This window comes from Acanthochromis polyacanthus, chromosome 15, assembly GCF_021347895.1.
Source record: "Acanthochromis polyacanthus isolate Apoly-LR-REF ecotype Palm Island chromosome 15, KAUST_Apoly_ChrSc, whole genome shotgun sequence".
Lineage (NCBI taxonomy): Eukaryota > Metazoa > Chordata > Actinopteri > Pomacentridae > Acanthochromis > Acanthochromis polyacanthus.
This window is the reverse complement of record NC_067127.1, coordinates 10,914,202-10,941,360: the sequence shown is the minus strand read 5'-3', so window position 1 is coordinate 10,941,360 and position 27,159 is coordinate 10,914,202. Positions and strand designations below refer to the sequence as shown.

Genomic DNA, 27,159 nt, shown 5'->3' with positions numbered 1-27,159 from the left:
ACACAAGTGGCAAATGAAGGGTAACAGGGGTGTTACCACTTTGTACGAGGAAAGACGATAAGTGGGAGATCACTTGCGAGATCTGTGGCAGTGAGGGTGGACGTCTGAAATGTTCATATGCCTTTCAGTGTGGTGTGCATTTCACAGATGTTATACTGAGGTAAGCCACACCAGCTATTCACAGACAAAATTAGCACCAGTTACTCTAAATATCATATCCATTATACAGCTGGACAGAAAACATGGCCTCTATATGAATGATTACCTATTCTGCTGTACCCTTAAAGGCACATGCGTTTACACTAAATTAGTCCAGAGCTCTCGTCATAAATCAAGGCCTCCTCTACTGTTTATCCTGTAAAAAAATAATGGCCCCCAAATGTGTGGAATACCCTCCTTTAATAACCTTTACATTTAGATGCGGAATTCTAAAGATTTATAGTTCTGCAGGAGAGTCATCATAATCAATCATATGTGAGATTAAAAAAAATATCATATACCGACTCTCCTGAATTAAATAGGTATCTGAGGCACTTATGTGGCAAATGCTGCGTGTGAAGCCAGAAAATGAAAATAGCTCTATTATGTCCTCTGTGGCTTTGAGGAAGCTTGGTCAAGTCAGAGAACATTACTCAACTGAGATCCTCCAGATATCTCAGCTGGGTCTTGCAGGCTGCAAATATATTTTAGAAAGCATACGTTATAAACTGTGGTGTGGGGTCGGAAACACGACCAAGTAGTGTGGGTTCAACAAAATGCCACCATTGAGCATCATTGTAACAGTAGGAGTCAGTGTTTTGATCTTGATGCCAGCAGGGCATTGGGGACTAAAGCCTATGTCCACACATGCATGGTTTTTTTAAGCATGACTCAAGATGGACCTTTGGGCAAACTCTTTCAGGGTGAAGATACATTGAATCTCAGTTTATTGATGTCTAAGTTTTTGGCTCAGAACGTGTCATTATTTCCTTTGCTTACATGTGGCAATTTTGCGCAGTGGTAGAAGAGCCCAGAATTGTGCCGGTGTTAACCTTACTAACAAGATTATTTATGTTTAAACATGAATTAAGTTACTCTTCCCCAGTATTGAGGGACAGGAGTGTCTGAATCAATCCACATTTGACTCCCCACTTCCTGTTAATAGCCTACCAAACCGTCTTTTAGGCCTCTTGCTGGGTGACGTGACTTTACAGTTAGGGCTTTATCTTCAGCTGTGTTCTTGGGTTTTTACATGGACAGGATTTTTTTTAGTTTTTCAAACCATCCCAGTTTTAAACAGTACCCATCTACATATGCACTAGGCTCATGGAAATGTAATGTTAAACCATTCAAGTACTCCAAAGTGTCTACTGGGGAACTAATGTTAAGAGATCATCCGTCATCCCAAATGAATATTTGTCGCTCCATAAATATCTGTAAATCTCAGTGAAATTTTGGCACATCTTATTCCTTATGCTGTCCTCGGTCTAACTTTCCATGTTGTTGTCTGAGGTCACAGACGTCTGATACTACAGCTCTTGTTAGAGCTAGCATTGAAATCTATAAAATAGAAGAAGTTGTAGGACCTCTGCCGACATGGAACATGTAACATACTGAACGAATAATGCACCGCACAGGGGAGAAGTCTGAGGCTAAGACAGCTAAATAACACCACATTACACACTAATATTTGTGCTAAGGGTTGAAGTATGAGTCCTTCTATTTATCTCTCCCTCTTGCACACAAACACTTTCATACATCAATGCAGCAGTAAGGAGACACTGATTCACATCCTCACACACACATTTCTGCCAGAAGCATATCCGAATGAAATTCTGAATAATATTTGGCAAAGAAACTGCTTTTCCTTTTCTGGTTCTTATGAGTGATATCGTCATCCTACTGCAGCACGCAGCCCAGAATGCACACTAGTGCCTCGCAACACCTCTACGGCACACATATACAAATTTGAAGCACTCATATTGCGTAGCGCTCAGCACACAGATTCTGCCGAACACATGCGAATCCTCGGAGAGCCCAAGCCGTGCCATTCGCTGCGTGCTCCAGGTGCCATGACACAAACCATCATCTCAAGAAGCCAATCATATTAAAAGCATGAGTCATGTTGCCGCCTCCACAGGCTCAGAGGCTTTAAGTGGTGTCATGTTAGATATCGTTCTCCATCCACACTGTGACCCAGATCCCACAGACTCGAGTGTTTTTGTTATTATTTTTGGTGAGATTTTGACTCCAAATCTCACCATGTGGCTACAGAAAACATCTGAAAACGCAGATTTAAAAATAGAAATGTTCCTTGTGCTTAATCTGACGTACATGCACTTGGTAAAGATAGATGCTCCACTGCAAAATCTATTACGTCTTTTCGGATGCGATGAACTGGTCTTAGATTTCTAAGTGAGCTCGGCACTGACGTGGTCTATTATACGTGCCATCAATCAAGTGTTTGTTCCAGTGCCTTTAGTCTCAAACACTTTGTTCATCACAGTACGGCTCTATTGTCAGGACTCGTTTGTTCCTCAGACACATTTCCGTTGGTGCAAGATTCTCACATCCGATTGGCTTTTGTCACCACTTCAGGTGTGAAGTCACAGGTGTGTTGAGTGTAATCTCATAGGGAGGGTCGAAAGTGAGGCGGCAGCTGAGCGAAGAGAAACACAGAGGGGAGGGGGGAGAAATGAGGAATTCAGTCTGAGCCAAGCACAGATCCGTCTCTGTCCTCCTGTCCCCTCCTTTTCCCTTTGTGGAACCATTTTCTCTTTACATTTCTGTTTATCTTGTTCCCACCCTCTCCCTGCTGCTGTACTCTATTTTGTCCTTTTGTTGGTTGTTGTTGTGGATGTTTGTGAGTAACTGTCGGTGTGTGCACCACCCGAGGTTTGGATCTGCCGACATGTCTCATCTGTCATCCTCATTAGCTCCCCACAAGGCACAGGTGAATTATGTACACACCGATATCCCCTCTCCAAACTATAGCTACAGAATCCGCCTATTGTATTTTGGATGGCTGTGTCCTATTGATGACGCTGACTTTTACTTGGACTTGTATATTCTTTCTTATCCCACCGTGCCCACGACCAAAACACATCCCGAAATCCCCATGACAGTTATATGGACACCGTTTCTTACTCTTGAAATTTCTGGTGTAATTGCGCAGACGGGGCACAGGGGAGAAAGTCGTGATGTTCCCACAACTAGGTGCCAGACAAAACCCTTGGAGATGGATTACAGAGGTGGCCGAGGGAGTTGCAGTGGGGGTGTCTGCTGACGGGGGAAGGAGCCCGGCCGACTCGGCTGTGTCTTTACATAAATCACGACAGGGGTAGAAGCCCCTCAAGACAGAGGCAGCGCATTGTCTCTGCTCTCCGGAGACTCAGTGGAGAATTAGAAGCAGTGAGATAAGCGTCTGGGCCCGGAGTGTGTGCGTCTCCGTAAGTGCGTGCCGGTTTGTGTGTGAAGACCCGAGAGAGGGTGAAGTACTAAAGCAGAGAGAAAATTGTGTGTAATTGATGACTGTGCCTGAGTTGGCAGACAGAGCTGACCTCCCCTCCCACGAGACAATACAGTGTGACACAGTGGCACATCAAAATTACATACATTCACACATAACTTTGATATACTGGAGGCATTGTGGCCCCACGTTGACACTACAGGCAGTACCGAAGAAGTAAGTGTTACGCACTGCATCTAAACTTTGGGCTTGTTTTTGGATTCTTTGATCATATATTTCCTGATTTATGTCAAAAATGCTGCTAACTATTGACAAAGGTCTTATTTAAAGCCAAAATAATCACACAAATGATTGCATAATGTGAAATATGATGCACCCGCAGAGAACAATCACTCTGCAGTTCCTCTCAGCGCCAGCATTTTAGCATTTTCAGCTCATAGTTTTCATTTAAACAGTCTGTAACTCAAGTTTTTGGAGGTTTTTTTTGCTACTTTCTCACCGCTCAGTCTCGTCAGTGTTACTTCCAGCAGCAGCAGGCATCTGTTTGCACCTCAATCTGTGCGATGAACCGACTACCTGTCCAGTAGCAGATATTAGACTGAGTGTCAGCATCTCCCTGGTGATTTAGCAGCTAAAGAGCCAGAGATTTCCCTCAGGAGTTAGTGGAGAGACCAAAAACACAGCTAAACGACTGAATGCAAAAAAATGGAGAAAATATTGGACTTACATTCATCAAACTATTAGAAAGGTGACTCTATATGTAACAAATGGCAGCTTGGCTTCTACTAGAGGTGTAAAAAGGCAACTGTTTGCTCACGTTTGCCATATTAACTATACATTGATCACCGATGTGTCAGTGTTGTGTTTACAGCTTGTTCATGCAGGAAATAAATTTTTAATTGTGGCGAAACACACAATTCGGCCATATTTTATTGAATAGTTTATATTATATCCTAAAGTTAGGTTTAGTTTTATTGGAAGGTTCTGGTATGCATCCCAAAACCCATTAACTTCATACATTCTCCAGCTTAAAGAAGTAGTAGTTGGGTACAATTAAGCAGACACAGACTAATGAGCTGCAGCAGAAACTGGAAAAATGGAAAAGAATGTGGTCATTTTATTTCAAAGCAATACTTCACAAAGTATTTTACTATGTATGGTTAAAAAAGCCTAAAACAGATGGTCTTCCCAATTACTGTCACGTTGGCTGCAAAACTAATTAGAATCTCTGTAAGTACTTCAAAGTTTGTTGGTAAAATTCCACTTGGATTTAAGCTGACTCTTCCCATTGCCGAACCCCTCTCTGCTATAGTATTTGTGGTATATTCCTTTGAGATGCACCGTCAAGCCTGTGCTGTAGACTGTTGGTTTTGATTGCATCTCAATGGGCTCCGTTTTGGATTCAGTTCATTTTTTATCTTGCAAAGCACATGGTAAACTAATGGTGTGCCACAGCACAAAGGCTCTGGGGTAGTAAGAGCTCCATAAACTAATATTCGACCAGCATATGAATAAAATTACAGATGAATACCTTTCAGTTAGACTCTCAGTTGCAGTCTTCTGCCCCATAGGACAGAGGAGAGGAAATAGAGGAAATTCTACCTTGAAATTATCCATATGTAATTTCACTTTCATTGGCGATAGAGTGTACTTAAGGCTCATTTCCTCCTCCTGTGTTTCAAAATCGACAGTGTTCACACAACACTAGATTGTCAGTGCTTACCACCTGAAATCCTTTCGAGACTCACAAATGAAAGGAGCTGCAGTCTGAGCTTGGCAGAGCATCCCAATGGCACAAGCTACAAATATCATGCTTCAAATGGGCCGTTAATGTTACTGGAGCTGAGGCAAAGTGAAAAAGCCAAAGTTAAAATATATCATTCAGTGCAACAGCAAGAGGATGTTGAATTCCTCGGCAACAAGGCTCTTGAAATGAACATCGTTTTCACTATTTTCCGAGCACAAAATGTGGCTTATTACTTTTCTGACAAGCATTTAGTCGCCTCCAAAGCAGTGGTGCCAACAATGCCAGAAGGCTCTGTACATTAAAGGACAGCCACAAACAGCTCCACACCCACTGCCTTAGCTCATCTCACCCCCTCTTTTCTCTCTCCCTGGCATATCTTCTTGTGTAATTAACAAGGCTTAGAACACCCTCACAAATACTGCTCATGCTCCCAAAAAGAAAAAAAAACAAAAAACCCTGAGCTGCATGCTGTCACTCGTGCTGCACACACACTTTCCCTGCACGTAATTAACATGGATTAGGGCACGGCGTGGTCTTATGCCAAAACTGCTTTATTAATCAAAACACAGTATCTATGCATGTGTATATCTGTATATGTTTAAGTGTGTGTGGTGTGTGAGTGCACAGACGACTGGCACTGTCAGAAACTGCAGCATATTTTAAATCAGCGCTCCTCAGCCAGGCAGTGTGGAGGTGACATCAATCAGTCTAAAAGCAGGGAAGCTGCCTTTGTCAGCGCACACACACACACACACACACACACACACACACACACACACACACACACACACGCACTTAATCGTATATACAAGAATAGACTTCTCTATGTAATCCTTGCAGCAGTATAGAATTACCGGGAAGAGAAAGGAAAGTAGAATTAGAGAGACTTATCGTTTCTTTCTTTTCCAAATTATCTCTTCTCCAATTAATAGCCTTTTCATTTAGAGAGAACAGAAGTAAAGACATTTTGGCAGAAAAAGATGTACCATCTTTCTTTCTTTTTTTGTTCCTTTCACACATGCAGACTTAGTTATTAGCTCCAAATAGATGCAAAATATCAACATTTAAGCCATGGCAGTGCTTACTCCAGGCAACTAATTCAGTCGTGGCTTTCTTGTAAATGGCTGCTTGTCCTTAATCACCCCTGAAACAGACAGAGCGACTCTTGAGGCACACTGGGAGTAGATATGCCACATTATGCAGCTCTAGCCTGGTCTAAATGACCTCCCCACACTCCTAACTATATTACAACTTCATCTCCCAACACACTTCACCAATTACCACCACAGAAGGTCAAAAGGTGATGGAATACACAGACAAGTCATAAATCTCAAGGACAGTAATGACGGCAGCGAAAAGGGCACCCACACCCAGCGAGCACACCCAATTTCAGTTGCAACAAACACCTAAAATGAGACACTTAAATGGACAAAAAAGACAGACAAGGAGAAGGAGCACAGACAAGCTGAGAGGTAAATGCTTCAAATAATTAGTTTTTCAATGGTGTGTCATGCAACCCTAAAGTGTCAAGGCTGATCATCTGTGATCTGAGCAAAGTTCTGCAGCAACGGCTCTGCAGTATGTGCAAAAACAAAAATAGCATCTCACTGTATCTCTGACAGAGATACACAGCCAATTATGTCATGTTGCTGATTGCCCTATCCTCATCGCCACAGAGAGCATTTCCTCTGCTTCCCCTTCCCTCATGAAAGAAAGATTTGAAACCCAGCGCTGCCATGCTGTAGCTACCACATGTGGAAGAAGATGTTGTGTTTTGTTGGGTGGGCACACATCATTTTTCTCCCGTGGTCATTAAATGGCAGCATGCATTTTGCATCACCGCTGCGGCGCCATAACTCATTATCCATCTTGTCTGCTTCATCTTTTAATACGCATCGTATTTTTCTCTGGAAATTTCCTCTTTTCACTCGTTCCGTCTACCTAATCCCCACATCCCCGCATTCCAAATCTCTCTCTCTTCCACCACCACCCCCCTACTCCCACTCCATCAGTATCTCCGTGCTCATCTATCTATTTTTGGGTGTTCATTTCGACCACCTGCAAACCCTCTAATTAGTTAACATCTGTGTCTGAGGCGCACCATCTCAAGCATGCATTCACCAACACAATGAAAATGTGCACGCGCGGCACAGTCATACTCTATATTAGCCTCGAACACGACCTACTGCTCTGCTCTTTTTTTCAAATTCCTAGTGTCCTAATTCTTCGGTTGAACCCTGCTCAAGTTCAAGTTGAAAAAGGCACTCACACACACACAGAAACTAGAAAGAAGAAGGCACTGATCGAAGGATCTAAAAATGTAGCTAGTTTTCTGCTAATGATTAGTCTAATCAAATCTCTTCCCAGAAACACTCTAATTAGGAAAATTACCCTGCTCTTTACACTGTTTACTTAGTGTCAGTTCAGATTTTAATTGTTGCTCATGTTTGCCTCACTGATACTTGCTAGTGATCCAGATTATGATCATTTTTAAGGATTTTTATGAGCCGTACTTATTGAAAATGTCCCGACAATAACCGATGTACCTGTGTGGTTGTGTGTTTATGTCTCTCCAGGGCTGCGCAGTAGTTACTCTTGCAGTGTCTGCAGTGTGGTCCTCAACTCCATCGAGCAGTACCATGCACATCTCCAGGGCTCCAAGCACCAGAATAAGTAAGTATAGTGGATGGATGGATGGGTGGATCCCTGGAAAGAAACAGTGTGTACATTTCTGAAACAGTCGGACAATAACTTCATGCAGCAACAGGCCTCGAGGTGTGAAAGTAAGCAGACTGTGAATTTCTCTCTCAAGGTCTTTTCTTTCAATACTTTTCATACAAACAAGAACCACACCATCTCCAAAAGTGTCCCAACTTATACCAATTTGTACAATTCATGGAAACCACTGAGACTATCAAGGTAAACATGGCACAAACACTTTTCTGCGAGGTTCAAATCAAGAAATAATCATGTCTGATAAGATGGGCATTGTGTTTCCTACACATTAGTCACCAACCAGTCATCGTTTGCCGTCTTTTCTAACCCGTTTTTGGAAAGGAGGACTACTTGAAACAACAATGGAAACAGACAATGATATGAATGACACTGGCTGTCATGTGCTTGGAAAAGCTTAAGAAAATGAAACAAAACATGACTGGGGATCCAGTTGTGGGTTGCACCAAAAGAACAGTATGGGTTCCACATCCTTCAGGCTATGCTGTACTTTACCGTGTTGTGAGGAGGAGCGCTCTTAGAAATGTCACAGAACATGTTACGGGATATCTCACACAACAGGAGAGACGGTAAAAAAAATCTGACATGCTAGTCTTTTTGTCAGGATGTCAAATACAATATACTACACAGGACAAAATGATTAGTTGTTCAAGTATCTGATGCAGATTTTCAGTCCTGACGCTATACGTCTTTCAGTACTGGCTATTTTTGTGCAAATATATTGAAGTCTGAAGCTGGGTCTAAAGCTGAGTTTTAAGAAACTTTAGTGTTGTGTCAATTGTAGCTGAAGAATTTATACAACTTTAGGTGCAACCTCCTTGTTTTCTGATGGACAAGGAAACAGGGAGAAAAGCCGATGGTCACACTGAGCAGGACCACTATGGAGCAGACTGCAGTAATACGATGGCAATAATGCAGAGTTATTCTGTATAGAAATGACTATTGCACAATGGGGTTTGGTCATTTTCATTACCGATTTTAGAAAATGTAATTACAGCCAATGTGCAGGGAATTATATCCATCAGCAGCAAGAGACTGCGATATGGAACAGTTACATTTCATGCATTTACCATGAGATAGCTGCGAGCGTGGCTATAGGCAGAGGAGCGCTGTGTGTCTGTGCATGTATGTGTCTCTCTGTATTTATGGCAATCTAATGGAAACTGGGCATGCTGCAAATAGAGTATCTGTCAGCTAAAAAGGTGCCTGAGGATATAATTTTGTTTTCACAGATTTTCTCTCTTCCTTTTTGTCTTCTTTTAGAAGGTGGAGGGAACTCAAATTACGGTTTTTAACCACCCCAGAGCATAACATGTCTGGGCCACACACACCAAACTTCAGCAAACATGTTAACTCTCAGACAGAGAGTGGTGGGTGTAGTGAGAAAAACAACAGCGATAACAAGGATGAGAGAGGCAAAGAGTGAAGAAGGAAGAGACAAAAACAGAAAGTAAATAATAGGATAGATTTTCTTCGAGCCAATGGGTAAATTCCAAAACTTTCGACTCACTGGACACTATATTCCGATTTCTATTATTTATTATGGAAAACATTGAGCATGGCTTGGTATCTACACAGATTATGAAGCGTGTGGTATATATAGAGACACTAATTACAGTTTTCTCTTGTCTGCAGTGTATTTCACTGTTCTAAAGCCCTTTTCAAACATGGGATACACAGCATCGCTTGCCTCCTCAATGATGAAGTGGTGTATACTGCATAATAGTAAATTTATAAACAAAAATCTATAATTGATAAAAATCTAAACCAATTGCTGAAGTTAGCAATGCTGTTTCTTTTGCATAAATGCATACAACTCTCTCTTTGGAGACCCTCATATGGATCATGCTGCTGTTTGATGCCGTTTGTGTTTAATAAATTGGAGAGACAGCTCCTCTAAACAGCTGGAAACAACAAACCAAACCTCAGCTCTTGTTGATGTTTTATCAAAAACCAGATTAAATCGATTATTGGCGAGTCTCATTATTAAGACCTCTTATATTCTGTCTTCATTGCAGTAAAGTTCAGTTTGTAACCGTGAAACTTAAGGGCAAACTGAAAGACATGGTGTTTTGTGATTTTGACAGTAAACTGTGACTTACTGCTCTCTGATGTTTTTGAACTGATATGTGGAAAACCTTTCCTCAAATCACTTTGCACAAATCAGCATATGTCATTTGTGTATTTTTCTATTAATGGGACAACATGCATATCACGCTTTTGCCATCTTGAATGTGATATGGAAATGTCTCCAGGATCAAACTCGTAAAATTGCTGTCGTGACTTTTACAGAACTGTGAGCTAGGTGCTCTTTTAGATGCCATCAGATTAGTTGAAAGACCTGCATGTCTGAAAGGCGTTTAACTATATTGGTAATTTCCAGAGTGATTGTGTACAAATAAGCAAAATACATTTAATTTAGTTTTAACAAACTGTGTAAAACTAGTAATTGCCTAAATTAATTGTTAAGAGACGTATTCTAAATGCAAAGGCACAATTCTTGATGCAAGTGGCTGATGCTAAAGGTGCAGATGAGGCTGAAAACAACACGTTTGCTCAAAGGCTTTACCCCAATTCCACCAGACAACCTCATTTTTCTCTTACCCAAAGTGCTATCTGTCCTTTCAGAGAGCTTCAGTGTGATTTGCTGAGGTGCAGAGATACTGCAGAGGCTCACATCAGTACACAAGTAAAATATCAAACGGAACTGAAAGGTTACTTGATTTAGTGCACAAACACTGAGGTGATGTGCATTTTCTTTGACAGAGAGATAGACATTTTGCAGGTGCCAATTCTGGAAAGTACTATTAGTAATTGCATTATTATATTTCAAAAGAAATGTTGATTATGAGGAAAATGTGTTTTTCATCAGCTAAATGTCCCACAAGTAACCGTAGAAGTCAATGTTCATTAACAGTTACATGCCACCAAGCAACTTAGTGAAGCCGTAACACAGCTTTTCACTCACTCCAGTCAGTCTAGATAAGAGTGTCAGCTAAACTCCTAAAAAGTGTGATTGTTGGGTGGCATAATATCTCTGCATAGAGACTGTAAATCCTGCAGAAAAAAAAAGGGTGGCTCATAACTCGCTCACTCTGTCAGTTTTAGTGTTGCAAAGCGGAAAAGAGGGCAGACACACTGAAAGAGTCATGTTTATGAGCGAGAACGAGAGAGTAAGCAAGAATGACAAGAGAGACGGCGTGCACCACAGACACCGCGAGACAGATGGGAAGAGGGATGCGGAAAGACGGAAAGACACATCATGTTTGAGACAGAGGCACAAGAAATGAAAAGGGTACAGAGGTGGCAAAAGGCTGAGACAAAACTGATGAGAAAAGGCAGATGAACACGGAGAAATGCAGCAATACAGACAGAACTGGGATGTATTGGATGCAGAAAGGTGCCAAGAGCAAAAGAACATAAAACAAAATTGCAGCAGAGAGTAAATCTCTGTAATCTGAACTGAAAAGTGGGGCCAAAGAGGTATAGAGCGGATTTGGAGTGGACAATGAGGTGAAGCCGTCATTGCTGACAGCTGCAGGGTTACACCTCTGAGGATGGAGAGCTTGGATTCAGAGGGCAATGATGGATGAGAGAGACTGAGGGTGCGGTACCAGGGAGATTTACAGGGGAAGTACTGATAGGTCACTGGATAGAAGGGAGAAAGTCCCTCATTCACTTTATCAGACAGGCTTACAGGAAGTGGAAGCGGTGTGAAGTAGACGGAATCTGGCAGAGATACGTGCAGAGCTGGGGTTCAGTCACATTTCCAAGCAATGAAATTTACTCAGGATTGTTCGCAGGGATGTCAGCACAAGGAGGAGACATGTTTCATAACACAGTGAGGGTTTGGTGACAACTTAAGCAGGATATATGCAGCAGTATATTGGAAATGGGACAACATATTGTGACATTTGAGACTGAAGCGTTCCTGTGGATAATGATGTATTTCGCTTGTAGTTTAGGAGTTTATATGTTTAAAACTAAAAGGAAAAATGTTTCATGTGTCTGAGTGTCTGTCAGAAAAGCTTCAACGGGCCTTGCTATTGATTCTTCAAGTCTTTTGAACACTACTGGAGGGATGAACACCATTCTTCTTCAATATATTACTTCATTTGGGGTTTGGATGGTGGTGGAGTCTCATGTATCGTTCCCAGATCTCTTGTAGGTGTGTAATTGAGTTGAGATCTGGTGACTGCAAAGGCCATAGCTAATGACTCACATCAGTTTCATCAAATCATTCAGTGACCCCTTGTGTCCTATTGATAGGGGTGTTGTTATATTGGAAGAGTACACAGCCATCAGAATGGAAATGTTTCATGATAGGAAAAAGACAATCATAAAGAACAACTGTGGATTGATCTGCGGTGACCCTTCCTTCTAAGGGGGCAAGTGGACACAAACTGTGCCAGCAAAATGCCCCTCACAGCATAACAGAGCCAACACATCCCTTCCCCTTCAATTTGTTATTCCTTTGCAGTTCAATAGCACAGTAGCCATTTAGTTTGAGCCATTAAATTTCGGAATCTATTTAAGTCAAAGAAAGTGCACTGAGAAATTGCCATTCTCTGTTTTTGAATGTGCAGCACTCTGGATTGTGGATATTTACCCTGAGCAGGTCCTGCAGGAGGGTCAACTCATAGGCAGTGTGTGTAGCATCCAAGAGAGATCCAAACAATTTTATTGTACAACTGCCCTGAGCCCTCTCAGACTTATTGCAAACACATGCTGAATGCTGAAGTCTATGAGAGCGAACACTGGCACTGGAAGTGAGTCTTGCCAGCTCTGTTGCGCTGCTGCATCGATCCTCTGGGAAGCAGAACAAGACCGAAGGTTCCACCTCATCAACCTCCCTTCCTCTGCCTTCAACCAGTCACTCAGGTGAAACACAATATGGGTACATGAGTGGTGTGTCAGGAATCACTTTAGGCTACGTCTCTCTCCCACATCAGCATATATTACTTTTTAGCCTTTATAGCATACTGCACTATGGGGATATGATATGATAGCATATGATACCCCTGTCACGCTATGTTGTGCTACAAATTGTTTAAAGTGTCACTTTTCCTCCGTTATGAGAGTGTAAACACAGTCCTAAGTTCATGGGCGCACACAGATTGCAGCAGAAATGAGAAACCTGACAACCTCAAAGGCATCAGAAGTAAAGAAATAAGAGGACATCAGGGCCCATAAATGAGAACTATGCGTGTGTGCTTCAGGGTTGGCCTGGTTGTCTAGTACATGGCCCGAGTACAAGTGTTTTACCAAGTCTGTTTCCTTTAAGAACAATCTGTCAAGCTGAAATTTGTTTTGTGTGTGTGTATACCTTGCATATATGTGTGTGGATAAATGTGGAGATGCAGTAGTATTTATGGAAAAGAGACTGAGATTTATCCATTCACATCTCTGGGTTGTTTACTTGGTGGACAAGATTTGCCAAAGTTACGTGCAATCTTCCACCCTAAGTTTGACTGAGTGTGTGCATATATATGTGTGGGTCGTACGTGTGTTCTTTCACACTCAGGATGAGCTTTGGCTTGTGTAAGGAGCTTTCCGGAGGAGACGAAAGCACGGCTGACAGTGGCAAGGGATTAGCTCTCACCGAAGAAACGTCCATGAAGACTGCGCGTGTGTGTGTGTCTCTACGTCCATTTGTGTGGGTTTGTGTGTGTGATGTTTGGCATTAGGAATGTGTCACCGTAAAACAACAACAGATTTCTCTATTCTTTAAACAGCTGGATGCATCTATCTGCCAGCTCTTCTTATCTGAGCCGAGCATCTGCTTCGCACGCAGTCAGCTGCAGGTCATTTGAAATGCTGCAGACTCCACCACAGTCGCTCCAGACTGGCTGCTGTAATTGGACCTGTGCACGATGATAACAGCAGCGATATAACTAGATAAACTTGGCAGAACATTTTCACAGTTTACAGTGTGTTGCAATTAAACCAATGCACTTAGCTGGCCGGCAGACAGGGACACAAGTAGGCAGAACACAACGGAAGCAGATAGAAGAACATTAAATCCCCATGTTGGTTCTGACTCAAGTACTCCTAAAAACTAATGGTTCATTTTTTTCAAAAGTGAAAATTAAAGAAGAAACATAAGGCGAGCAGCTGACAGCAGCTGAACAGTTTTTTCCAGGCCTACTGCTGTGTTAGAATCTGGCAAGTTTTGATAATGGCAGGCTGTTCCCAGCGGTGACTGTAAGCCTGTGCACATCGAGAAGGTAATTTGAGACCAAGTTTTAAAAATTATATACAAGTCCACATCCAAATAACAGGGTAGAAGCAGCAGTTGGTGAGCCATATTTGTGTAATACAGATGTGACAGAGGATTGCAGTAATTACTTTGTTAAAAAAAATGTTGTAGTTTCTGTAACCTTCTGAACTCCAATTACTGGTCGCTTTTTTCTTTACTCCTTTCACATTTTTAATCTTTATGGGCTCATTTTTCACAGCAATCTAAAGTCCAACACCTTGATGGAAACAGGTGAATGGATTTCTTCATTGCATATTTAGTAAACACCTAAATTTAAAAAAAGCTAACCAACATGAAACAACATGGGTTGGGGTTTAAAGGGTTGATTCTGTCAAATTTTCTTGTTTTGTTGTCAGCAACAGTTCAATACATCAACAGCTTGATGTGTTATTGCTGTTCTATAGCACTGATGTGCTCAAAGAGGCCTAATATTTACAGTCTTTTAACTACCTAACTTCCCTGCGTACTTCTTACTTACAAATTCAGATAATATGCTGCTTAATTTGCAGTTTCCGAATGAGCATAGCTTGAATAAAACAGAAATTCTTCTGATGTAGTTCATCTCACTTAGCCTGTAAAACATTTATTGCTGTTCTGATTTATTGATCAGGCTCTATTATATAGATCTGACTGTCTGGTTCATTGTTCATATTATTGATATTCATTGGTTTGTACTAGAAAAAGAGGTGTTAGAAATCTCAGTCATTGTAGAGATCGTCCTCAAGGCTATGATGGCTTTTATGCAACCATTAGCAGCAAATTTATAATGCCTGAGAAATTTTTGTCCATGTATACATCCATTGAAACAAAAAAAAATGCAAGATAGGATACTAATTAGCTGCTTGGAATCTATAAGAGAAAGAACTGCAACCAGTAAATTGCAGTTTACGTGAAACGAATAGTCAGGTTGGTTGTATATCTCTGGCCAATGACACTGCTGGGGCTTTAATTACCTGTGTAATATTGTTCATGTTCACATCGCTCATAAGGATTGCTCGGCTCTTGTGTTCTGGGGGCTTTTGTTATGGTTATCCAATTCCGACCTCTGGCCTGCCTTTATGTGTGTTTTATGTGCATAGTGTGTCGCTGTGGATGGTGATGCTGATGTTAGCGCAGGCCCCAAGGGTGTGATGGTGAGGCCTGGGACAATCCATTTATCCTACTCACCCCAGTAATTATTCAGCATCAGTATCACAGCAGCACGTACACAGAAACTAATGCACATTTAAGAGACGAAGGCTTGCAGAAAGACAGAGAGGGTGGCAGCGAGTGCGAGAGATTACTGTGGTTGGTGTGAAGTAACTCCGAATGCAAATGGTTGCGCTATCGACCTGCTAATAGGCTAGCTGCATGCATGTGTGTGTCGTGGCCTGAGCGTTTGTCTGCGTGTGTGTGCGCTCATGCATCCTCTCTCTGCTTGAGGCAAGGTGAAAGGTTAATTCAGGACTCTTGCTGGTCAGCTCTCCTCTCACATACCTCCTCTGTCACACTTGAACACACACAAAAACACACATGTAGGCTCGTGCCTCCGGCTCCTGCTCATCTTCCCCCGAAGATACTTGTCCTTGCCTTCCCTCACACCTTCTGCCAAAAAAAGAAATGGAAAAAAAACAAAACAAAAAAAAAATCACACAAACAGACTGTGTTTGCATGCACACACACACACAAACACACAGACAGACACACTGCCCTGAGCATCGCTGTCTCTGATGTTAATAAGGTGAGGGGTATGGAGGTGGGGGGCTAGGCTTGAGTCATGACTCACATCTCCCCCCTTAGCAACTGCTGGACTGTGTTTACCTGGCGCGCACACACACACACGCAGACACGTATACACAACGTGCCAAGGTGACCTTCACATCCTCACCAACACCTCCCTCGGACACAGACACTCATGCACTCGCCCTGGCCTCTCTCTCCCTCTCACACATTCTCATCCTCATATATCTTACATCCCACATGTGTGGCCCTGGGACAGATTATTGGATTAGTCTATTAACAACCCCCATTCACTCACAGACCGTGACCTTTATTTTTACCCCGTCCCCTGCGTCACCTTTCTGCTACGTTCCTTGGCCTTGTCATCTTTCCTGCCCTCCTCCTACCATTTCTCACCTTCTCCCTCCTTGCTCAGACACTGGCCTCAATCTAATAGCTATTTTTGTCCAATGCACATACTGGCATGTGTGAAGATATATTTGTTGCAGAGTATGTGAGGTGGTACTTTACAAATGCACTATGTCGAAAGCACAGTATGTAAAAGTTGCACGCAATATGCATGGAAAAGAAAAGAAAATATTTGGTATGTAGCGGATTCATTACACAGTCAAAACTGTCTCAGAATTTCTTGGAGCATGTTGTTCCCATAGAAACAGACCAGTCAGGAGACATTTTCAAAACAATATGACAAATAGCAGTGGAACAAATGGCAGCAGTTCAAACCTATGCTTTTGAACAGGCGGAGCCCAATTTAAATGCAACAGATTTTTGTCCTTCTGGAATTATGAATTCTCTCTGCTGCTTTTGCAAAAGTTCTGACACTCCTGGTCAATTAATTGACTGAGAAAAATACTGAGCAGCATATTTGATTGTTAATGTTTTTTATTTTCATTTGTCAAGCAGGACTATTGTAGATTTAAAGATTTAAGCTTCTCAGATGTGAAGATTTCATGCCTTTGTTCAGTTTTGTGTCAAACAAAAATGGACTGTCGTAAGAAGAACAGAGAAAAAAATATATTAAAAGCTATATGCATCTGTTTTTCATGCATTCTGTACAAACGTATTTATCAGTCTGCACTTATGATCATTTATCTGTTAGATAAGCAACAGAAACTTAACTAACCTTGTCTGATTAGTTTGCTAACTGCCCTACCAGAGAGAATAAAACCCTAGACCTGCTGTATGCCAATGTCAAAGAAGCTTACAGAGCTACTGCCTTACCACCACTGGGCAGGTCAGATCATAACCTGGTTTATCTGCAGACCTGTTACAAACCTTGTGTGCTGAGACAGCCTGCAACTAAAGACCAAATCAGAAAATGGACTCCTCAAGCTAGTGAAGCTCTAAGGGACTGCTTTGAATCAACAGACTGGAATGTGCTCCTGGAAACAGATGAGGACAGTATGAACATTGACAGTCAGGTTGATTGTTTTACTGAATACATCAGCGTCTGTAGAGACACAGTCATACCTGCAAAGACTGTTCGCTGTTTCCTCAATAACAAACCATGGATCACAAGCGACATAAAGGCAGTCCTCAATCAGAAAAAAACAAGCTTTTAGAGATGGTGACAAAGAACGGCTCAAAGAAGTGCAACATGAGTTGAAGAGGAGACTGAAAGTGGCAAAGATGGAATACAAAAAGAAGATAGAAAGGAATTTTCAACACAGTAACATCTGTGATGTGTGGAGAGGAATCAATACCATCTCTGGACACAACAATAAAAAGAGGAGGGAGCCAATAGTGGGTGATGTAGAAAGAGCTGATGAACTCAACTTGTTCTTCAACAGATTTGACACTGTGGACACACCTACTTCCACTGCTACTCATCCTTCTTCTCCTCAACATATGGAAATCCCCACTATAGCTCCTCCTTCTTCTCCTCTGTCTCCTACACATGTCTCCACAGCTGCAGCCACTTCCATTCCAGCACCTGTATCCGTCTCTGTCACAGAGACAGGGGTGATGTTGGAGCTTTGGAGACTTTGCTCTGGGAAGGCAGCTGGCACAAAAACTGCCTGCTACTCAGCGCCTCAAAGACAAAGGGAATGATCATAGATTTCCACAGATCCAAACCCCCTCTTCTTCCAGTGAACACTTGTGGCGTGGACATTGAGATGGTGACATCATATAAATATTTAGGTGTCCACCTTGATAATAAGTTGGACTGGTCTACAAACGTAGACTTCATCTACAAAAAGGGCCGGAGCCGACTTTATTGCCTCAGAAGACTTCGATCACTAGACCTCTGCAGTAAGATGCTGCAGATGTTTTATCAGTCTGTGGTAGCAAGTGTCCTGTTTTATGCTGCAGTCTGCTGGGGAGGCAGCATAAAACAGAAGGATGCAAGGCGTCTGAACAAACTGATTAAAAAAGCTGGCTCTGTGGTTGGAATCACATTGAACACATTGGAGGATGAGGTGGAGAGACGGGCACTGAGCAAGATGAAGGCCATTCTGACGAACGTGGATCATCCACTTCACATCTGCCTCAATGAACAACGAAACCTCAATGGACGGCTCCTATCCCTGCGCTGCAAGACCGAAAGATTTAGGAAATCTTTCTTGCCATCAGCAGTCAGGCTATTCAATTCAAAATTAAACAGATAAGAACCCTGACAACTGAATTTCCCTTCGGGGATGAATAAAGTGATTCTGATTCTGATTCTTAAATCCATCCATCAGTAATGAGTGTTATTTTAGACAATTTTAAGGTGGAAGTGCAGTGTCTGTTCAATATGTGTCCATTTGGAATGAGCTAAACTGCAGCTTGCAGCATGAGTGAGTGAGTGAAGCCATTTGTTGCAGGAGGAATGGGGTGTGACTGCAAACACACAGCTGATTCGGAGTGCCAACATTTAGCTGTCAGGATTCAACAACACTGACCTGGGACTGCAAGCCACATATATGACCTTATACAGATTAATATTTTATGCAGAGAGTAACATTTAATGTTGGTTCAAGCAGATTGCCCTGTGTGTGCTGCTATATGTGCAGCGCTAAGTCATCTCTAAAACATGAAGTTGTGTATTTTTTATCAACTATAGATGCTGTATCGTGCAAATCTCAGTGCACAAATGTGTTTGGAAAGCTCACTCTTGTCAGTTAAATATGAAGCTGTGCTTTTGAAAACAGTATGCAGAGTGCATGCATGTGTGTCTAGTACTAAATAATCAAGTAGAAACTCAGTTTTCAGCGCCTCCAATTCCGAGGCCATGGTTCTCTGCTGGAAACTGGTGGGTTGCCCCCCTTTGCGTTGAACATGTGTTGCTGCACCAAGCAAAAGAGTTTAAGTATGTTGTGATCTTGCTCACAAGTGATAGAACGATGGGGTGTGAGATCAACAGATGGATTGGTGCAGCGTCAGCAGTAATTGTACCAGATTGTAGCAGTGAAGAGGGATCTGAGCCAGAAGGCAAAGCTTTCGATTTACTAGTCGATCAACCCTCACCCATGGTCATGAGCTTCGGTAGTGACCAAAAGAATGAAGTCAAGGATACAAGTGGCCAAAATGAATTTCCTCCATTGGGTGGCTAGGTTCAGTCTTAGAGATATCATGAGGAGCTCAAACAACTGGAGGGAGCTCAAAGTAGTTGCTGCTTCTTTGCATCGAATGGAGCCAACTGAGGTGGTTCAGGGCATCGGATCAGAATGCCTCCCAAGGACCTTCTTTTGAAGGTTTTCTGGACACATCCAACCCCAGGGTAGACCTAGAACTTACATCCAGTAAGTTGGGTTGGATTTTGGATGTTCCCTGTGGATGACTTATACATCTTATCTTATCTGCGCACACCATGGGTTTCCCCAAGAAGGAACTGGAAGGCATTGCTGGGGAGAGGGAAATCTAGAATGACCTAAAAGCGAACATGGATAGAAACTCAATTTTGATTAGTCACTAGCTCTGACATAACCACTGCTATGATGGAGGAGATAGTGGGGCAGCGGCTAGTCACTAAAGAAAGGATTTTCACATTGGGTTTTAATACTGTTTGAGTAAAGAATGAGCTGCAGTCAGTGAGCTGTTGTGAATGGGCTGTCATCGCCCTCAGTGACAAAAGCCCACTTAAGATGAATTTTGTGAAAGCACGACAGAAAACAACTTTTAGCCACAAAATGTAGTCACTCATTCAGATTACTTCAAACCTATCACTGCATTGCCGTAGGTCCTCAGCAGTACACCCCCCAAATATAAAGCAGATCAGATGAACTGTTGTGTTGAGAAAAGAACAGACACACACAGAGAGACTTCATAGACAAAGAATGTGCTAATAATTTGGATTTAGGTGTCTCAGTGTTTTTACTCTGCCACTCTCATTTTGCTGCCCTCCCACCCTCCTCACAGCTACCTGTCCTTTCACAGACAACAAGACAAGCTACCAGAGTCGTGCCCTCCCACTCTTCAGAGTGTCCAACGCACTGGATGAGTCCTGACAGAGCAGACAGGGTGTAGAGGCCACTGTTTTAACAGCCATTACCGGGATAGGTGCTGACAGCTAGGGTGTCTGTGCATCCTCCCACTTTCTCTCACTCCGTCTCAGCCGTCTCAGTGTGTGTTGGGGGGGGCGCCGCTCCAATTAGGACACAGCGACGGAGTGGCATTTTAACAAGGGCCGCGATGAAAATGGTGAAATTTGTCGCACTATTTGAGAGATATGTTTTCACATCAGGCTCAGACCGACGGCTATGGAGGGAGGCAAACATCTTATTTTCGCTTTACGTATGTCTGATTGTGTTTGTTTCTCTCCACTAAGGCAGACAGGGCTAAGCTCACACGGAGGCGAAAACATTTCAGAACTCAATTCATGAAAGCAAAAACACCACCTCAAGCTGACAAGAGGAACAATTATACTAAAACAGATGCGGAGGTACAAGAAGTGTTGAGCATTGTTGTCGGGATTTTCTGTTGTGACATTTGGGCGACTCAGTGAGCAACACTGAATGTTAATTCAAAACTGTCATCTTTGTAATACTTCACAAAGATCAGCTGCAGGATTTTTCAAGATTTTAGTCATCTAAACATCCCTGTATTAAAAAAAAATGCTTTGTCAGTTAGGTGGGTGTTGCTTAGCATGATCTTCAATCCAACTTATCTCTTTGTTTTAATTAAATGTGGCGTGTTTGCCTCTGCAGTTGCTTTGTTTCTTGGTGATAAAGCTACAAAATGCCGCTGCAGCGCCTGTCATCGTGAAAAACAATCAGCGGTTCAAGATAAAGGCCAAATCCACAGTAATTACTGCACCTTAAACATGAGGGTTTATATTCCCATCTTTCTCCTTTTGTTTTAATTTGGGATGCAGCCAGATTGAAGGCATAACAGACGGCTGTAATTACGGGAAGATTGTGAAACAGGATTATTGGTTAATGCCTCACACACAGTGGAGCTGTCATTCCCGGTATAAGGGAAATCTTTGCAGTGCAGCAGATAGTGAAAAACAAAGGCAATGCAAGGTTACGGCATGCATCTGTGCACATACGTCTTGTTACGTTACCAGTGAGGGCTGTTTATTGTGTCATCTGCGCCGTATTAAAAATGGCATGAGACACGGATTCACAGGTAAATGAGATTACTTCACAGAGACCGAGCATGGCAGAAACTGAATCTCTCTCTCCCCAGTGGGCTTGATGTTCCCTGTGGTTAAAGAGCCCTGTCTTGTCGGATCTGCCCATGTCACAGACAGAACAAGACTAACAAATTCTTTCCTGTGTTTTGTTTTCAGCCTGAAGCAACACCAGCAGTAAGCCACCGAGACAGGCCACTCTGGAACGAAGAACAGGAGATGAAGACAGAGATTACTGGAATAAACAACTTTTTTTTTCAAAAAAAAGAGGACTTTTGTAAGAAAGCCGAAGAGAAAGTAGCGCAGAGTAACTTCAGTATGTGTGTCCGTGTACGTGTGTTTGTGCGTGTGTCTGCGCACACATCTGCAGTAAGCGTGTGTGGGTCATTGTGAGTGTGTTAATTTCTATCTTTATTCTAAAAAATATATATATCTTCAAAATTTATTCAGCACCTTGTGTTTGACGAATTCAGCCATCAGAAGACCTGAGGCTGCTTATTGCCATGTAACTCTTGTGTGAACCACAATCCTAAAATTGAACTGATGTCAGTGCGTTGACCAGAGTGATAATAACCATTGCAATGATCGTCACAGAAAAGCAGGACTAATAACTCTGTAACCAACAGTCCCCCAAGTGCTCTGACAGTGATTCGAGTCAAGTTTTTTGTTTCTACATGTATTCAGTATGCGGTGATGCTGATGGTGGCACAAGCCTGGCTCACTTTCAGACCACTTGAGACCTACTCAGGCCCAGACTTTCAAATCCAAGGACGAGAAAACTCCCAATGACCTCAGCCATTACAGATTGCATGAATTTCCACGACTTCAAAAAGCTACTTTCGGTTCGAATCTAGTGTCATCTGTCATTGTGTCGGATTGGTCTATTTGAAGCCCATCTTCATATTTTCATACAATCAAAACCCGGAGATAAAAGAGCGAGAAAAGCAGCAAAGAGACTTTAAAATTCCAGTTCTCAAGAGAGTCTGTGCAACGTTGTGAATCATCTACTGTTGAAAACATTCCCACAGCACTAAATACTGATGTCAGATGCTGTCCGGAGGTGACTAAACTTCTCTCTGCGAAGGGCAACATGTAGATATTTTTTTTTATTTTTCTGTTGCTATGGCCAGAGGAGGGGGGGAAAAAAACAACTTGATTCCCAATCCATGTAGCAGCCAATGTACAATACAACTGGGATGTAATTCAATGCATGCAAAATGTACAACGTTGCATTCACTTGCCTTTTTGAAACCCATTTCTTGCGCGTTTTGGCAATAGAGCTGCTTTCTAGTGATAGCTTCGTAATGCATTACTGGACATGCTTGTAACTGACCAAAGAGGTCACCTTTTAGTGCTGAACTGGCTTCCTCACAACATCTTATTTTTTCATCAAAGAAGTGAAGAAAAAAACTTTCGACCTTTTGATACCTAGATATTAGACTAATCACCGCTGTATAACAACCTCATCTGTAGTGTCTTCAGAGTGTCTGAAGTGTGTTTGTAGCACCATAAGACGAGCAAAGAGAAAACGAGCTCCACTTTCCTGTGCTGGCACTGAGATTGGCCCTGAGCAACATTTCTCTTTAAGATGAAAAACACAGCACTCAATGCTAAGCTATTCCTCTGTTAGTTCTTGTTGGTTCGAGCTGTTTTTTTTTTCTCTGTAAACACATTAAAAAAATGTTTTATATTTTCTGCTTTGTTCATTTCATGGTGAGGACAGTGAACTACACACGACCTGATTTGAAAACTGTTTTCGTTCTATGGACCTATGGATGGTTTTTATGCAATCACGCTGTAATATTAACAACCATACAGTGTGGGTTTGAAGTGAAATAGTTTAACAAAGCAAAAAATTGGTTTGTGTAAATAAGCAGTAGCTGCAGGTGAAGTTTGTGTTTTTAGCAGTACAAGAGTTTTGTATTCATAGTGTCTATGTACACTGAGCCACAGATGATAAAGTTTCTTATGAGTATTATTGAAAAACACAAAAAGGCCGGCACTGGAAGGGGAATAAACTGTCTTTTGGAGGGTCGTGTTTCTAACAGATGGGGAAAATAAACTCATTCTGAACCGAGGAGATGGTGATGATGGACCAAAATCCAGCGAACGGGGGAACAGCGAGCGATCACATTCACTAAGAGGGATTTCGATAACGGCTGTTTTCATGAGGAAAACTACAAAGACAGTCCCATGAGAGCAACATCACAAATGACAGCGGATTCATAAAACTGCCAAAACGATGATGCAGGACTACAAACACTTGGATTTTATAATGCAACCAAACAAAACCATTAAAAACAAGAAGTCAAAGTTGTTTTCAAAGTGCATCATGACTGTTTAGATTTACACTGACTCCTTTCTCTGCAGCGCTGGTGTGTTCGCAATAGGAACGATGCCTGTGTGCCGATATCACAGGCTGTGCAGAGGATGACTGCGCCATGAGTCACATATTTTAGCAGATGTTGCATAATATATGACGGAGATGTATCTATGGGTAGGAATTCTGTGATATGATGCTTGCGGGCGGGTGTATCTGTATGTGAAGCTGTCAACTGCACTGGCAGCGGGAGACTTGTTGCGAGCTGTGTACGGTTAGCGCATTTGTAAACACACCTGATGATGAATATAATGACAACTATATTCATTTTCTCTTGCAAAAATCCAGACCTGTGTTTTTCTTTCATTGCCGTTTGTTTGCACCACTGCGTAGACGTGTGAAATTTGCAATTTTCTGGCAGCTTTCATCCGTTACCACCCATGCAAAACATAAGCTTAAGCTTCGTAGCATCACCTAAAGTATATATTTCACTAATCTCCTAAACATTCTTGTTTGTTTGCTTCATTTTCTCTTGTCATTGCCTTCACAAAATGAGTGTTTCTGTATCAGGCCTGCAAATTTTAGAACAGTTGGTGACAAGATATGAAACTAGAATCGGGTTGAGGAGAAGCCTTTTGGGGGTGTTTTAAATTAGAATACAAATAGAAAGGAATATCGTGTTTGGATAAGCATTTTTTTAATTTACTTTTTTTAAAAAAAAGTTTAACTTCATTTTGTTAATTTAGTCTTTACATTCATTTCTTAGTAAAAAAAAAAATTAAGAAATTGCCCTATCTTGTTAAGGAAGATAGCTTATACAGCTGTTCTGTTAGAGAATTGCTGCTGCGTTTTTACTGGCGTTCTGTCTAATCAAACTGGACTCACAGCTAAATCGTTCTTGCATTCACTTTAGCTTGAGCAAATAAAATGCAAAAACTAGCCCCAAAGACGAAAAATCTTTACAATGATACATGATCAAGCCAACATTTCTCTACAAAGCAAAAAAGTCCAAAAGCAGATGTCAGATTTTAGCGGACAATACCAAAGTTCCGATTAGCAAACAGAAGTTGATAGATGGATTTGTTTTAACATTGAATAGATGGACTGGACATTGCAGATAGATCATTCAGTTTCATCTTGCCAAAAACAACATTTTAGATACTGACATGTGTCTAGATATCTGCAACTGAATTATGATTAGCTGCAATTAAAGTTGTAGATATCTACAGATTAATTCTGACGTCTTGATTATAATTCAAGATATGTTTAATCAATTCAAGATATCTATGGTGTCCTTTTAAGATACTTTTAGTTAGGTTTGAACTAGTCAGAAATGATGTAATTCTGCCAAATCCTAATGCAATCAGAGAGGTTTTGATTTCATGGCATGACCTTGCAGATATATCTGTAGTTAAGTCAAAAGCAAATGAAAGTCAGAGGCAGCTTTCTTTTGAAATTTGCTGTTTTGAATGAGTGAAGCTCCTGTTCTCTATAAATTTCGTCTTGATAACCTCTTGTCATTTCGCAGCATTTTGCAATGATTTCATCCAACACAGCAACTGCTATTACATTTGCTAACACCATTCAACTGCTCTGCTGGTTCAATATCAAACAGGAAGTCTTGCCTGAACAGCGTCATGTGAAGCAATCTGAAGTGGCCATAATGACACTTGAGAAATCTGCAACTATTATTTTGATTTCTAAAGATGAATTACAGATATTTGTAGCTGTTGTGTTGACTAGTCGGAATGACAATGCAGATATCTGAAATAGAAATTTAGACTAGTCACAGTGCGATTACAGCTAGTCAAAAGGACATCATCGATATCTGTAGTGTTGATTTAGAATAGTCAGACTCAGCTTTTAGATGTTAAAACAGCTGGCTATAAAAAGTTCTACACCATTTACATGAATGACCTGGCTCGCACAAAAAAGTAAAAATGGAGTTGTTTGATCAATATCAATATTTCAGAAGTTGAAAAAAAATAAAAAAAATGCAATGGAATTTTGTATTTATAATGATAATGATTACACATAAAAAAGCACAATTTTTATTGAAGAATAAGTTGAAGGTTTGCACATTCCGAGTGGGATATTTTAGAAGTCAGTGCTCTCTGGAGGACACGCTGAGGCAAGCTTCACTGTTTCCAAATCACGTCAGACAGTTGTGATACAAAGATTCCGGTGTTGGTATATCTGCACCACTTAAACTTAGATGATAATACTGACTATGCAGAAGTGTCATCCATGCTCTAATACACAGTAAACCAAAAACATCTGCTCTTTCTTTATGGCTGCTACTGAAGGTTTAGATTCCAGTCCACCATCACCAACCTGCAGGTTTACAGATCATAGAGACTAAGCCGGAGATTTTCTTGTTCCCGTCAAAACACTGGAGTGTCTTATGCACAGAAACAAACCTCATTATACATGTATACTGTAGACTTTCACCATGGTAACGACTCGTCATTAATGAAAGTAGGAAACTTGTGAAAAGTGACAAGTCTGGGAGGTGTGATCTGATTTTCCGTTGTTCTTCTATGAATCGTGGATGTGTGGGAAAACGGGAAGACAAAGATGTTGAAAGATTTTTTTTTAAATAAAAGAATGAAACTGTTTGTTCAGGTCACACAATTACCCTCAAAGCTCTTTGCTGTGTCAGCTAGATGTATACATACACTTTCTTCCAATTTGTATCTACATAAAGAAACATAATAACCCTTTCAAGATGATTGCAGTTACTCTGAGTTGCAAGGAAGCTTCACAATGGAACAAAATATTTATCATCTGTCTGGTAATTTCCGTGAATGGAAAACAAACTTGTTACTCACAAAGAAGAATTGCATGGGGGGGGGGGACAAGTGCAAGAAAGAGAGCAGCAGGAGGGAGGGGGAATCAGTGCAAACGGGAGATGCTGTGCACTCCTAATGGCCCATTTTAGTCAACAGGAGATGAGCTAAATAAAACATTCAAACTGGTATTATGTCATTTCCACTGCACCACCCAACCCCTGTGCACCATAAGTCAGTGGGTGTGAGAATACTAGGCCACCACTCCACTTAGACCATAGTAGGGCATGCTATCTTGCCTCATCCATATTCATGACCCTATCACAGTAACCCCGTGTTCTGCTGGGATGTGCTCTTGAAAAGGTAATCTCTTTACCGTAGGTGCGGTTTCTCCATTTATATTTGAAACTTTTGCATGCCTGTGCCTCGCTGTGGAGTTTACACTGAATTAGCTGCGGTAATTGAATGTGTAATCATCTTAAAACACATCGAGAGGTATGAGTGAGTCGCAGTGATGGCACCCACAGAACAAGAAGATTGGATGTTGCAGTTTCCACTGCGTGACCCTGTTCAGCTGCATCCCAATG

At 41.6% G+C, this 27,159-nt stretch overlaps 1 protein-coding gene across 1 annotated transcript in view; it reads left to right on the top strand.

Moving 5' to 3' along the window:
* The window catches only part of zgc:171482 (zinc finger protein), a 58,749-nt gene extending 34,619 nt beyond the window's left edge, over nt 1–24,130 (top strand). Inside the window, exons 6-7 of the mRNA XM_022190068.2 lie at nt 7,772–7,868; nt 21,623–24,130. Coding sequence (XP_022045760.1) covers nt 7,772–7,868; nt 21,623–21,644 — 119 coding nt within the window. The 3' untranslated portion in view covers nt 21,645–24,130. The remainder of the gene's footprint in view (nt 1–7,771; nt 7,869–21,622) is intronic.
* Nucleotides 24,131–27,159: the final 3,029 nt, after the last annotated feature.